This window comes from Tachysurus fulvidraco, chromosome 3, assembly GCF_022655615.1.
Source record: "Tachysurus fulvidraco isolate hzauxx_2018 chromosome 3, HZAU_PFXX_2.0, whole genome shotgun sequence".
In the NCBI taxonomy this organism is placed as follows: Eukaryota; Metazoa; Chordata; class Actinopteri; order Siluriformes; family Bagridae; genus Tachysurus; species Tachysurus fulvidraco.
This window is the reverse complement of record NC_062520.1, coordinates 6,372,321-6,387,845: the sequence shown is the minus strand read 5'-3', so window position 1 is coordinate 6,387,845 and position 15,525 is coordinate 6,372,321. Positions and strand designations below refer to the sequence as shown.

At 38.9% G+C, this 15,525-nt stretch overlaps 1 protein-coding gene across 8 annotated transcripts in view; it reads right to left on the bottom strand.

Moving 5' to 3' along the window:
* Nucleotides 1-6,618, bottom strand: part of pfkpa (phosphofructokinase, platelet a) — a 39,229-nt gene extending 32,611 nt beyond the window's left edge. For 3 of the 8 annotated variants that reach the window (XM_027149180.2, XM_027149175.2, XM_027149179.2), the window contains exon 1: nucleotides 6,389-6,618. In XM_027149180.2, coding sequence (XP_027004981.1) covers nucleotides 6,389-6,479 — 91 coding nt within the window. In that variant the 5' untranslated portion in view covers nucleotides 6,480-6,618. The remainder of the gene's footprint in view (nucleotides 1-6,388) is intronic. The other 5 variants (XM_027149174.2, XM_027149178.2, XM_047811168.1 and 2 more) reach the window with 2 other exon arrangements.
* Between the last annotated feature and the right edge of the window lie 8,907 nt (nucleotides 6,619-15,525).

The window sequence follows — 15,525 nt, the reverse complement described above, 5'->3', positions numbered from 1 at the left end:
GGCTTTATGACACAGCGCCCCAGGAGCAGGGAGGGTTGAGGGCCTTGCTCAAGGGCCCAGCAGTGGCAGCTTGGCTGTGCTGGGTCTTGAACTCCAATCCTCCGACCAACAACCCAGAGCCTTAAACAGTTGAGCCACTATTACATACATTACATTAGATTCTGTTGACTATTGCATAGTCAACAGAAATCTATTATGTGTTTGACACTTAAAGACAGGGTCTCCGTTGTTTGAAAGCCAATGTTGACATTTGAAATCACCAAAACAAACACGCCCCTAACCCAAATGGGTCCCACCCCTGTATTGATAGCTTCACCCACACATACATACGTAACCCAGGCAAATACTGGAAGGAAACATGTCTTTATCAGAGCTGAAGGGAAGAACAATACGACTGCAGATAAACAAACAAGCAAAAATGACACACAAGCATAATCATGTAAAGGACAAAGGCATATATTAGTTCTGTGTAACAAAGCAAAACCAACGTTACTCACCTATCGAGAAGGAAAAAAGCGCCTCAGCGTCAGCCACATATTCACAGATTGGAGTTTCCCGAGTCAATAACTCCTGAGCTAAACACTGTTACTACACAAAACGCGGTTGTAGCTGCCTCTCTACATTACTACGATAGAAAAGAGGTGTTATTTGTGTAGTAACAGCGTTTAGCTCAGGAGTTATTGACTCGGGAAACTCCAACCTGTGAATATGTGGCCAACTTCCTGCTCCTTCAGTTCTCTCCAGCGCTGGAAAGCTGATCCTATATTAACACGTCCTACTTCTTGCCTTATCGTAAGCCTTTCTTCGATTTCTTTCTTTGTTTTTATCCTCCATGTCAATGTTAAAACCACTTTCTGCTGTCACACATGCGCACTGAACACTCTCTCCGCCCATATTGACAAGACACGCCCCTTTCTGCTCATTGGCTACGCGTTTGTTTTGATTTTTGTTTTGTTTGTCGTTCTGACTCAGTTTTCTGAAGCATTTTTCAAACAACGGAGACCCCACCTTTAAGTGATTAAGTGAAGACCGTCTGTGATTTTGTTTTTTTGCCTGGCTGCGTTAATAGAGACCGGCTGAGTAAAGTGTTGTGTGAGATACCTGTCAGGTTACACGATTCGACATTATCTCATGTTCTCTGATCAGCAATATTCCAGCTAACAGGCTGACAGAGGTCTCATACCCTTGTAGCGACACCATTGGCAACTCACTCACCTGTTCGTTTCTTTCTTCACTTCCAAATTTGTCATGTGTTGCCATGTACTGCCGTTGTTTTTTATTTTTACTTTTGAATTTCAAAGCTGGACTTGTGTATTACATGTAAGAACATGTATATAATAAACAACTGTTAGTGTGTGAGGTATAAATAAATAAATAAATAAATAAATAAATTACAGGACACATCTGTGAACCAAATTGTTAAATCGTTGATGTCATCGGATCAAATGGAATAAATGACTACACATGCATTTATGGACGGAGGGAAAACAATTCCAAAATGTAGAGACTGGTTATTTGTCTCTAGTCTATTTCAGGGTTTGGTCAGTAAGAGCAACAAGAGCAGCGGTCATCTAAATACGTCAATGACTCTCCCGTAATATTCCAGATGAATTGTTATTCAGACCTAAATTCTCCTTGTGTCACCTTTAACAGGTCAGAGGCTTCATTTCACACATGGGAGTATTTTCCTCAAATGCAAATATTCCAGTTTTAATTAGAGATTTGTAGAGAATGTTTGTGAAGAGAACAGCTGTGGATGAACAAACTCTATTGCATATAGTGATCTCGTGAAGCCAAGATTGGAGTGGAAAAATCCCGCGTGGCCTGGAGAGAGCCCTGACCTCAAACCCACTGAACACCTTTGGGTTAAACTGAAATGCCTTCTTCACCTCAGGCCTTGACTTACTTGACATCAGTGCCTGACCTCACGAATACTTCAAGACCTTCCCAGAAGAGTAAAGGTTATTATAACCAAAAGAGAGGGGACTACATCTGCAATGGGATGTTAAGAAAGCACGTACGAGCGTGATGATCAGGTGTACAACAAACGTTTAGCCGTAATCTATAAGCTCCTGGTAGTTCAAATAGTTAACGCTCTGGGTTAGTGCTTTGAAGGTTGGGGGTTCGGACCCCAGCGCTGCCGAGCTGGCACGGGTGAGATCTCTTAGTTCTGGGGTGTGGTTTCATGGCTGACCGTGTGTTCTGACCCCAAATGACTAAGCTCCCTGCGCTGTTATGTATACATGACAAATAAACACTCCTTCTAACTGTAACTCCATCTCACGTTAGCCCACATCACACAACCATGCTGTTGATAATCATCTTAGAATATCATGCACTCAAGTGTTTCATTTCATACCTGTTGTGTTCCTGCAATACGAGCTTAAAGAAAATAACGAGCTTCATTCATGATCATTTAGGCTGGATAGGCTGGATAGACTGGATGGAGTATGAGTGAATTCTTAAGGAATTTTATACAGGGGTTTAAAGGATGTTGATGGTTTCACAGATGCAACAAAAATGCTTATGTAACATACACTGGGTAAAAATACACCACACACCATTTGTCTGAAAAACGAACCCATTCGGAATAAGGCACAGTAAATATTAGACAGAATTCATAGTTCGGTCTCCTAAGTGCTTTGACATCAAGTCTTATCTGCCACAAGCCAAACACAAACTCATCAAACATCCAGATGTAAACTAGGTCTAAGACACACATCTTAGAGGTTTTTACACCTGGTCACTTCACACGTTTTCTGTGATCCGATAGCTATCCGATGGTAAAAAGACCAGGTCCAAATGCCCTCCGAAACGTTTTCGAGACGGATATAAATCCGATGGTTCAAACCCCTTCAGGAGGTGGTCTGGGACGCGTTTCAGATGAAATTGGACAGGTGTAAATGAATGTGGTTGTTCAAGCCACATACGTCAGCGCTGTACTCCTCCCAAACGGAGGTACGTCACTCACAGGTGATCTTTCACCCAGGTGTCTCATTGGGTCTTAAAACGCGCTGCTGCCGCTAGCGACAATGCAGCAAACAGTAAATGCTGTTTTTTTGTAGCATAACCGTCGTAACAAGTTTTTACTTCTTCTTTTTGATTGTGTTCTGAAAACCGCATACACCAAAGCGTGTTCTATTTCAATTCCCCCGGAAATGAGGTAAAATATATTTGCATTTCACCAAGATTCACCAAGACGCATTTATGTGGCCTAATGTAAATGGAACAGATTTAACAAATCAGATAGCTATCGGATCAGAGACAACACATGAAGTGACCAGATGTAAAAAGGCCCTAAGATGGTAGAAGATAATTCAAGCTGATTGTGAGGCTAACATGTATCCTGGTTTGAGTCAAATCTCAAAGCACCATCGTCTAAAATCGTTCGCTGTTGTGCAAAATCCAATCTTAACCTCTCGGATCTACACACAGTTCAGTTCCAGCCTGCTTGTTTTCTTTACCACTGAATAGTTCGTAGTGTTGGACGTGATGGACTTCTCGTGTGAAGAGACAATCCTGTATGCGTTAAGGGCTGAGAACCAGTGACAAATGGGCTGAACTGTTCATCCGTATAGTTTGATCTGGAGTCATGTTTGGAAATATGCAATACGCCAGCGTTTGATGAGCTCAGGATGAGCAATGGGCCAAAAAAAATTCAACAAGATCTGTTGTTACTTGTAGAGCTTTGCAGAATTCCATACCACATTGCATAGTATTCCATAAATCTTGTAGTTTGTCTCAGGAAGGTTAAAACATCTAACAGGAAAGTTAAACAACCCGGAGCTTTGATTACCCCACATTTTTATAATTGGAGATTTATATTATAGGATTACTTATAATTGTATTATGTCAGAAACATACATATGTGTAAGTTAAGTAAGATTAGACCCGATACATTAATCAGGTTTCCATGTCGAAGTGTATAATGTTTAATATAATAATTTTAGATACAGAAATGTTAAACACACAGAAGAGCTCAGAAAACTTTGTCGTCATGGTGATTGTTGCCATGATCTGCGCTTCAAATTCGATGACGTTTCATTCCAAAGTATTTATTATTCATTTTAAAAAATCTAGAAATGTGCCGAGCAAAAATGTTTTAATATTCAAACACTACAATATACATAATAGGAAAACCAGCTAGGGTTAGTAGTCACTAACAGGCTACGATAATACGTAGGTTTTATTTCAGTTTGAGATGCCGATTTGTTGAGCCGAGGTAGCATTCCCGGTAACATTTCGGAATATTAACACAGAAAATACATCTTGAATGTGAATTTGTAAAGTAAATGAATGCAACCAATCAGAATGCAGTGAGTGACCCCAACTGTATACCAAGTAACGTCATGCTGGTTCGTGACTCCTCGGTTGATGACGCCTGGTCTAAAGGAACCAAATCAGAACAAGTAAAAAACTGGACTAGATCCTGAAGAGCCTTTTTGGCCTTTATTTATTTGTTCGTTCGACCCGTGCTGCCCGAATCATCAGTGAAAGTCTAGACAAAATGTCCTTCAAATTGTTTCTGTTAAAGCTGACATATGGAGCCTCTGAGACTGGACAGAGATGATGATTACGGAGGAAAAACTAATATTCAGTCTTTGGTAGGAAGTAGAATTGTGATTAAGAAGATGATCATAAGAATGGCTCGAAACGACTAAGTCATACTGTGTGTGTTTCTGTGTGTGTGTGTCTGAGTGAGTGTGTGTTTGTCTGAGTGAGTGTGGATGTATGTGTTTGTGTCTGAGTGAGTGTGTGTATATGTATGTGTGTGAATGAGTGTGGGTGTGTGTGAGTGAGTGTGGGTGTGTATTTGTGTCTGTGTGTGTTTGAGTGTGTGTGTGTTTGTGTGTGAGTGTGTGTCTGAGTGAGTGTGTGTTTCTCTGTGTGTGTGTGTGTCTGAGTGAGTGTGTGTTTCTCTGTGTGTGTGTCTGAGTGAGTGTGTGTTTGTGTGTGTGTGTGTGTGAGTGTGGGTGTGTGTGTTTGTGTCTGAGTGAGTGTGTGTTTGTGTGTGAGTGTGTGTCTGAGTGTGTGTCTCTCTGTGTGTGTGTCTGAGTGAGTGTGTGTTTCTCTGTGTGTGTGTCTGAGTGAGTGTGTTTGTGTGTGTGTGTCTGAGTGAGTGTGGGTGTGTGTGTTTGTGTCTGAGTGAGTGTGTGTATATGTATGTGTGTGGGTGTGTATTTGTGTCTGTGTGAGTGTGTGTTTGTGTGTGAGTGTGTGTCTGAGTGAGTGTGTGTGTGTGTGTGTGTGTGTGTGTGTGTGTGTGTGTGTGTGTGTGTGTGTGTGTGTGTGTGTGTGTGTGTGTGTGTGTGTGTGTGTGTGTGTGTGTGTTTCCCACCGCAGGGTGACGTGCCTTCACTCTCGTGCGCCGAATAGCGAAACTGCATGACTGTACGTTTCCGCCGGTCTTTTGGGATGCCAGATTGGGGCTTCTAGCACGTACGAATTTTTAAACGTCTATTTTTACTACACCAGAAGAAAAAACGCGGTCTCGAGGGTATGTGTGTGTGTGTGTGTGTGTGTGTGTGTGTGTGTGTGTGTGTGTGTGTGTGTGTGTGTGTGTGTGTATTCACACATGATATACTTAACCCGCGACAATGATGCCAACACAAAATAAACTGACATGGCAACCTAACCTTATACAGGTAACTGCAGTTTATCACGTAGCCTCTTCACGGCGTCATTTCCGATACTGTTTACGCCGTAACATCCAATAAAACATTTATAACGTGTAGATACGTGATAAAGGGTTGGACTGAGCTAAAATAGGACGACTTCCTGGTTTGGATTTAAAGGCGTGAAAACAAACAGACAAGAGAAAAAAACAAAAAACAAAGTTATTATATAACGCTGTGTTAGTTTAATGGGGTTGCCATGGCGACGTTACCTCGCGCATCTCAGCCTTTATCCCCTCGGCTAGTAATAACGCAGCCTACGTGATGTTCACGACTCCCGCAATGCAGTGCAATTTCTAATCATCTAATCATCAGGTAAATAAATATAAACACTATATACTGATCCGCGACCTGTTTCACGGTGTATTTATTGCACACTGTGCTCGTGCGCACGATACATGTACATTAAAGTACATTTAAAGGCATCAGAACATTAGCAGTTCTGTTTTAGGTCTAAATTAGGGCTAAGATTATATTTAATAGCCGGTTAGACCGTGTTTATACTGCCATGACGGAAATACTGCTGCCTCTGGTGTTTAATTTGTCCTTTACAATGTCACGGAGAGCGTTCTGTAATACTGGTTGCGTCCCAAATCGAGCCCTAGTGAACTACGTATTGTAGAGGCGCGAGGTTAAGATGTAGCCTAGAAAGTGCGCAGGTGTAGGGACTAGATCTGCATTTGGAACACAGCCCACAGCTCGAGACACGGTACCTTGAGCATCTCCTCCACTCGTCAGCACCGCAATGGCTTTTTCAGCTCCGGAGAGATTCTCAAAGAACTTCTTGGTGTCAGGCTTCGACATTTTCGCTCCACAGAAATGTATTTAAGCAAAAAAAAAGTGGTTAAAATTGTGCCGGTTGAGAGACACTCAGCCCCTTTCCTGTCTCTCCGGTGTACCGCTTTGGCACGTCCGCTAACTGAGCAAGTGCTTATTAGCATAACGGGACAGATCGAGATGTCGACCAATGGCGTCGCATATCATGGATGACGTTTAATCTCTTCCACCAATCAGAACGGTCATATTCGGGATGCTTCCACATAGGGTAACATGGTGTGGGCGGGACATCTTGTCATGATGGTGGAACGTGATGCATCTCGTTTAGATTTTCTGTTGAAATAAACGCTTTATGTTTTATAAAGTCACAGAATCATCGGATAAATGTATATTTTTATATATGAAACATCTTTTAATGTGTCATATAGTGACATTCGTAAGAAAAATACAAATAAAAAAAATAGCACACTAGACACCCAATGCACTTAAAACGGATTATATTTCTTTTGCCGGAATGAAATAAATTGTATACAGTATGTATTTTGTAAATCTGTGGTTTTACAAAACTAAAAAAAAAACAGTCTTTTCTCGTTCACAAACGAGTCGACTCTTTGAGCCGTTTGAATCGACTCTTTGAGCCGACTCTTCTTGGTAAAACTTGGAAGAGATAGGTTCCTTCATCCTTTTGTTGAAAATTCATCAGCATCTATGCGTATATCATGTATATACGATTCTGTAATACTGTTTACTATGAATAATTGGGACTGGAATTCACCCAGTAAAAGATGGGGCATAAACGAACAATTTAACAACTACAAAAGTGCTTTAATAGTCAATTAATACATCAACACTGATTCACTAGTCCCTGCAATGGGTTTGCACTCCGTCCAGGTTGTATCCTGCCTTGATGCCAGATGACGCTTACCTCTCACCCTGAGATATGGTGGGAGCAGTGCTGGTAGATCTGAGGGTGCGAGGTGCAGGGCGATGGTCCATTTGTGGCTTTGTAGATAAGCTTCAGTATTTTGAAAGCCACTGGAGGGATCGCAGAAGTGGGGAGGTGTGAGAGAACTTAAGCATGGTTGAAAACAAGTTGTGTAGCTGCATTTTGGATCATTTGTATTGGTTGAATTGTGATTATAGGTAGACCATAAAGCAGTGAGTTGCAGTAGTCCAGGCTTGAAATGACAAGGGACTAAACAAGTACTCTTGGAATCAAGTAGTTATTTGTGAGGCAAAAGAGTCACTTTTAAGCTGAGTGAATTGACTCACTTGAAGAGCCTTGATTCCAGTTAATATACTGTAGTGTACTTTTTCTTTGAACACATTTGTTGTGAGTGCTTGTACTGTTGTGGGCTTTTAATGAGGTTCAACACAAACATTACTGATTCGACTGAATTAGTATCTTAAGAATGATCTTAAGTATCTTAAGAATGTCTGAGTATCTTAAGTATCTTAAGAATGTCTGAAATGTTTGCTGTTCTTATTTAAAGTCACCTACCTAAACATTGTTGAAGACTGAGTTGCATTTCATCATGGTAACAATATGGTAAATGTTCGGGAGTGTTTTGAGAAACATGAGTTCATGGTGTTGACTTGGTCTCCAAAATCCCCAGATCTCAATCCGATCGAGGATCTGTGAGATGTGCTGGACAAACAAGTCCGATCCACAGAGGCTCCAACTCCTAACTTACAGGACTTAAAGGATCTGCTGCTAACATGTAGGTGCCAGATACCACAGCACACCTTCAGAGGTCATGTGGAGTCCGAGCCTTGACAGATCAGAGCTGGTTTGGTTGCACAAGAAGGACTTAATATGCATAATAATAGGGAGGTGTTTTTATTTTATGTAATTTGTGTACTTTTTTTATCAGTGTACTTATATTTCACAATTGATCTTTCAATGTTTACCTTTTGGAAAAAGTGACTACATATTGAAAAGATTCGTGCACATGCCTTGACATGTTAAACTAAGGTTTACGCTCTTGATCATAAGAAATATCGTAATGAATATGATATTATTGGTCTCAGTGTGAAGTGTTTGGTCAGCTGTAATAGAGCTTGTCTTTCAGTTTGTACACTCAGCAGGAGTGGAGCATGTAAACCGACCCTGTGTGCTTCGTAATAGGTAACAAATCATTTAATACCTCCACTGGAAATGGCTAATATCTGATTCCCCGCTGGTTCGTGATCATACGAGATGAACAGCTGCAGAACATCAAAACGTCAAACATAGGTTCTGCCACTTGAAGGAAAAAGAGGGACGACCAGGACCCATTCGGCTGTAAGCGCTATTAGGTGATAATTTAGAAGCATTTAATTAATATACGTTATCATAGCACAGTGAAATTGTTTCTTCATGTATCTCAACTCTGGAGCAGAGAGGGTTAAGGGCCTTTCCCAAAGACCCAACAGTGGCAGCTTGGAAGTGCTGGGGCTTGAAACACAATCCTCTAATTAACAAACCAGAACCTTAATCACCTGACCCAGCTCAGACCTGTCGAGGAATGGATAAATAAATACTTTAATAAATAAAAAAAAATAAAAAACTCTGATTTCAATCGAGTGCACCATTTTGTACATTGTACATTTCAGGATCTCTAAAGTGGCGTCTCTAATGACGTACTACACACTATAGACTTAAACTCTGTGTAGTCTAACATATGAATTCTACATTGCTAGTATCATCTCAATTGGAAGACTGTGGGTTTTTTTTAGCAAGTATAATACGTTTTCTAGTCGATTGTTAATGTGCTGCCACTATGGGGTATTATTACAATGATGTCACCCAGTGTGAGCTAAATAAAAGACATTTGTAAGACGTCTTGTCCAACTGAGTGCCGTCGGCCATCTTGATTTTTTTTACGTCCAGAAATAAGTGCATCACTATGGTACTTGAAGTGAACGTTATCTTGTTGGGATTTTTGTCTTGCTGGAATGTATGGGATTTGGGATGCACCTTAAATTTGTATCATTTGAACTGTAAGATATATAATTATTTGATATGATTAGGAATTATAACGTCTCCACCAGTTGCAGCCTATAAACACTGCAGTTCCGACAGTATCCACAGTGTGGCAGCAAAACTCTTTTATTCCATCTTAAATGTTCACCGATATCACTGTTTGTCTCATAGAAAGTTTATCTAAAGCGACCAGAAGAATTCGTGCCAGGCATAAAGCTGAGCATTTGAAATCAACTTTATGGACCACTTTAATGAGACAATGGGATTCATTCAACATCTTAACTTACCATAAAGTTCTCCCAAGTGCCATGAAAAGTTCTTATGATTCTATTTAAAACCTGTTCACAAAACTGCTAAATGAATTTTTTGATAATTATGAAACAAAAATTAAAAGAGGAATTAGCCTTGTTGCTGCCGATATTCACTTAATGTTTAGTTAATGAAATCAAAATTCACACATTCGTAAAACAACAAAATGAAAACGTTGCTGATTTCATACATGACAAAATGCTCATGCACAAATACTGTGCATGATGGAGAAATTGTGTTATTCAGAGAATTTGTATTTAATGCAAATCACAGGTTAATATTAATGTTGTTGTTCTTCCTGTTTGGGGTCACAACTGCAGATCATCTAGCCCACATGTTTTATTTGGCTCTGGTCTTACACCGGATACACCGGATAACCTGAGAGTTAGCTCTTCAGCGGCTGGTTTAACTCTCAGCCTGGGAATCGAGAGCACAGGATCCTGTCACTGAAACACAAGGAGGCCACGGGTTTATATTACTGCTAATACAGGTGAAATAACAGGGTCATGTCCACACCACCACTATGGACCACAAAACCCACACGTCATGTTCACAGTCAACAAATTAATGATACACACAGCTCGACTTGTCATTGACAATTCTTCTCCCAACGAGCCTCTCCGGTTCTCAGGATTTTAATACCAAAATTACACTTTATTGTGTTTCACCAAAGCCTAGAATATGCTAGTGGAGGATATGCAAATCAGTCGAGCTCAACCTAAATCCATCACCCACAGGTTGTACACCATCTCTGCACCTAGGAAACAATCTCATAATTAATCCCTTTCAAGGCCAAGTATCTCATTGTGCTTGGTTTCTCCTGGATGCAGAAGCACATCTCATGGACAGACACATAACTCACAAGCTTAAATCATGTCTCTAAGCGCCTGCTGTGTTAACCGCCTCTACTTCCATCCAGCTCATTTTAAACGATTCTTGGGTTTTCGTCTGATATTTTATAAAGGGCTTCATCTCCATTGCCCTACTATATACACTTTTGTCTACTTTGTTGAAGAAATGACCAAAATGGCTGATCCAGAAATCCAAAAACATCCTGATTCAATGAAACTCTGGATGCATCAGACACCAGAGTAAGTTCCATTCTCTCTCAGCTCTTCAGTGAGAAACTGAAGGCTTAATATTATTGGATATTCAAACTAGTAGAAATAAATTATGATTAATGAAATTGGGGGAGGGGGCGTTAGCACATTTGCCTCACACCTCCAGGGTTGGGGTTCGATTCCAGCCTCCGCCTTGTGTGCGTGGAGTTTGCATGTTCTCCCCGTGCTTCGGGGTTTCCTCCCCCGATCCAAAGACATGCATAGGAAAATTGCCCGTAGTATATGAGTGTGTGAGTGAATGAGAGTGTGTGTGTGTGTGCCCTGCGATGGGTTGGCACGTCGTCCAGGGTGTATCCTGCCTTGATGCCCGATGACGCCTGAGATAGGCACAGGCTCCCCGTGACCCGAGAAGTTCGGATAAGCGGTAGAAAATAAATGAATGAAATTAGGTATCAGGGAATTCTAGGGAATTAAACAGACCCTAGACTAGGGTGTCTAATCTAATCCAGAAAGGTGTTGGAGCAGGTTTTCATTCCAATCAAGCAGGAGCAACACATGATTCCACCTTTATAAGTACTTGATCTTGGCTTTTAATATACTTTGAGACGTGGCTTCTGCTTGACTGGAATAAAAACTCACATCTGGGTAAGACTGGACTGTCCTAGAGGAATGGACACACTGACTTGGGAGCTTTCTTCTTCTTTTACAGTAATCACTGTCCATAAAAACATGGAGTATCTGAGAACAGTTTTATATTATTTGCTACTACTATAATAATATTAATAACCTCACGATAATGTAGAGTAGTCATCATTAAATATTATATCATACGAACTGGACAAAGCTGTTAAATCTCCAGCAGTATCCGATGTGCACGTTTTCTCAAGTAGGAGCTGCTTTTAGTGCTAAATGACTTACTCTTAGACCAAACTAGATGTCTTAAGAATATAAGAATTAACATTTTCTAGAAGTTTCTCCCATTAGCCCTTTAAAGGATAAATAAGTTTCTGTTCAAACTTTATTACACGGTTTGAGCTCAATTTTAAGAGAAGCGAAGAGCAGAAGACGCACTGTCCAGAAGTGTTTAATAAAAAAACATCTTTTATTTAAATGTTATCACATTAGTATAATAATTATTATTTTGCACATATGAGCAACAGTTGTTTAAATATTAAAGCTGAATCAAGGTATCGATAAAGTGCAGACATCGATATTGCTTAGAAAGAAAGAAAGGAAGAAAGAAAGAAAGAAAGAAAGAAAGAAACAAAGAAAGAAAGAAAAAGAAAGAAAGAAAACATGAGCTCAGCGTCATTTGCGGTGCATGCGCTTTTCCAGTCGCTGAAGGATTTCCCTCATTGTCACGTTTACTATCTCCCACGCACAGCTCTTATGAGTCTGAAAACAAAAAGAGAGAGAAGAAGAGAGATTGAGCATGCTGCGTTCCAACACGTTCTATTATTTAACATGATGAAGTTAAAGGCTGTTCAATCGTGTGTCTTTAATCATTTCTAATATATGAAAAGGATTACCATATTTTCCTGAATAAAAGCATTCAGTTTGTTAAAGCACGTAGCTACAGGCTTGTGATCGATGTTCCTGGAATGATGAGTCTGGAAAACAGCGAATGTATAACAGTATTATTAATGTTCATACATAGTGTTGGGATACATTTCACAAAATGGCAGAAGTTGTTTAGTGTTTCTCGGGAGAAACTTTTCAAAGCTTTACATGGATCCTTGTCAGAAAGAGGTCAGAAATAAAACCCTATAAGTCCTGAAGATAATATAATATAATATAATATAATATAATATAATATAATATAATATAATATAATATAATATATAGTAAATTGAGTAATAACAGATTCCAGCTAGTGCAGATATAGAACAAATAACACATTTGTTCTGCAATGTTTCATTTATTAATACATGATTTTATCATTTACATTTTAATGGAATATACTTAGATTTAATGTCGTGGAACATTTGAACACAGTTGTGTTACATTTGTGATGAACAGTCATTCTCTTTCTCTCTCTCTCTCTCTCTCTCTCTCTCTCTCTCTCTCTCTCTCTCTCTCTCTCTCTCTCTCTCTCTCTTTTTCTCTGTTTCAAACAGAAACTAACCCATTTTACTGAGATGCCTAAAAATCATATAGTATCATACACAGCACCATAACTGTTAAATAAATGTCCTTCAACAACAACAACTAACAACTAAATACTTACAAAATCAATGATTATATATATATAATAAAATATAATAAAATATATAATTTATAAAATATATAAAATATTTTATTTTTTTGTTAGTCTTATATTATGTGGTCCCTTTGCATGAGCTGTTACTATAGAAACAATAATATATATATATATATATAACAACCCCATTAATATAATTAATGTATTAGAACGAGAGGATCTACTTTCAATACGGTGCTGTTATACAAAAATATGCTAAACTTCTGACCAATCAGATTTGAGAATTCAAGCACAAGCACACTATCTATCTATCTATCTATCTATCTATCTATCTATCTATCTATCTATCTATCTATCTATCTATCTATCTATCTATCTGTTTGCTAATATTAATCAGTCAGTTAATATGGACTGTTTTATTTATTTATTTATTTATTTGTTTGTTTGTTTGTTTGTTTGTTTGTTTATCTGGTAGTTAGTTAGTTGGTTAGTTAGTTAGTTAGTTAGTTAGTTAGTTAGTTAGTTAGTTAGTTAGTTAGTTAGTTAGTTTGGGTTGGTTATTTTTTTGGGTTGGGTTGGTTATTTTTTGGTGTTGAAATGCACATACTCTGAGGTTCATGTTAACTTACACATGGAGTTAGAGAGAGTTGTGCGTGTTGAAGCAGCAGGATGAAGTGCTCAGGGTTTGGATTTTCACTGTAAATGGATTTTGCTTCCCTCATGACTTCAGACAGCAGCTTCGCATTGAGCTCCACCTGAGTTCATCAAAATCATTCAATACATCAGCTGGGTATTTTAATGAAACTTTCTGATTTAGCTTTTCTCATCATGCAACATTTTTGTAAACAGCTAACTAAATAAAAAGAAATAAAATAAAAGTATGTACGCCTTTAAAATATGCATATAGTGTGGTATGTCACTTTAGGGGTATTTACTGTGTATATTTATAAAAAAAATACAATAAAATAAAAATAAATAAATAAATAAATAAATAAAATCATGTTTGTAATAAATATAGTTAGTACTCCCTAAAGTAAAAGTAAAAGTGAAGAAATCTACACATTTAAATGAGAGTGATGGCACAAAAGAGTTTTTTTTTTGTCTTCCCTGAGAACCTTTTGATTGTTTAATTAATTGAAATGTATTTAAAATTTTAAATATTTTACTATATTATTTGGATGGATCTTTGTGATGAATATGCGGGTGCTATTTATAAGTTCTAATAGTATAGATAAAACGATTAATTTCTGAACAGTGGGTACTATGGAATTTTGGTTTCTTGTTTTTGTTCTTGTTGTTTTCTTCTTCATGTTGCCATGTAAACATTCCAGCAACATTGCAACAACATTTTTTTTAAAAGGTAGATGTATTAACACTCGTGTCAAATGACGTTCTGTTAGTTGGATTTATTTATTTATTTGTTTGTATGTTTGTTTGTTTATTATTTAAAGTACCATTTTTTTTTTTATTCGGATGTGGTAGCTCAGTGGTTAAGGACTACTGATCAGAAGATTGTGAGTTCAAATCCCTGGGCCACTAAGCTTCCGCTCCTGGGCCCCTGATCAAGGCTCCTAACCCTCAATTGCTCAGCTGTATAAAAGTCGGTCTGCATAGGGATGTCTGCCAAATGCCATAACTGTAAATGTGAATGATTTAAGCTCCAGATTTATGAAGAGCTAGTGTTACTACTTTACCTGATGTAGCAGATGCGATGGATCACAAAGTCTGTTCTTGTTATAGTGATGAGCACATGTTTCAGATATCCCGCTGCTCTGTTAAACACACACAAATCCACACATAAGGATAATTTTTGTGTAAACCAGACTATTTCATAATGAAAGTCATCTTCAAACATAAAACAGTGTTTATTCACCATGCTGTTTAAGGCCTGGAGGAGTTTTCCCCATTTAATCAGCTGCGTGCAGTGTTCATGAGTTTGAAGTAAAGCCAGCAAGCTGCTCACGATGAACAACCGGATCCAGATCATCTTCGATGCCACTGTGGAATTAGGATTTTTTTTTAAATACTGTATCTTTACATGACAGATCACAGGTTGAACACACAGCCTGTTGATGCCTTTTATCAATGGATATGAACTGATCATCCCAGTTTATTCATCCCCAGGTCAGGATCCTGCAATATCTCTACATAATGATTTGACCTCCCCTTAGGTCACAGCTTTCAACCTTGGGGTAAACATGGACAATCAACTGTCATGGAACCTTTTCCTAGCCTGTTGCTAATGTGACACACTCATGTTGGTTTCATCTCTACAACATTAGAAGGATTTGTGACATTTTCAGGCTGCTCAGGTCTCTTGTCAGACAGGACTACTGCAACTCACTACAGTCAGGTCTACCTATGAACGCAATTCATCCTCTACAAATAATCCAAAATGCAGCTGCATGACTTGTTCTCTCACAACACCCCACTGCTGCGATCCCTCCACTGGCTTCCTCTAGCTGTACGCATCAGATTCAAAACATCGATGCTTGCCTACAAAGCCAAAAATGAACCAGCTCCCTCTCACCTCAAAGC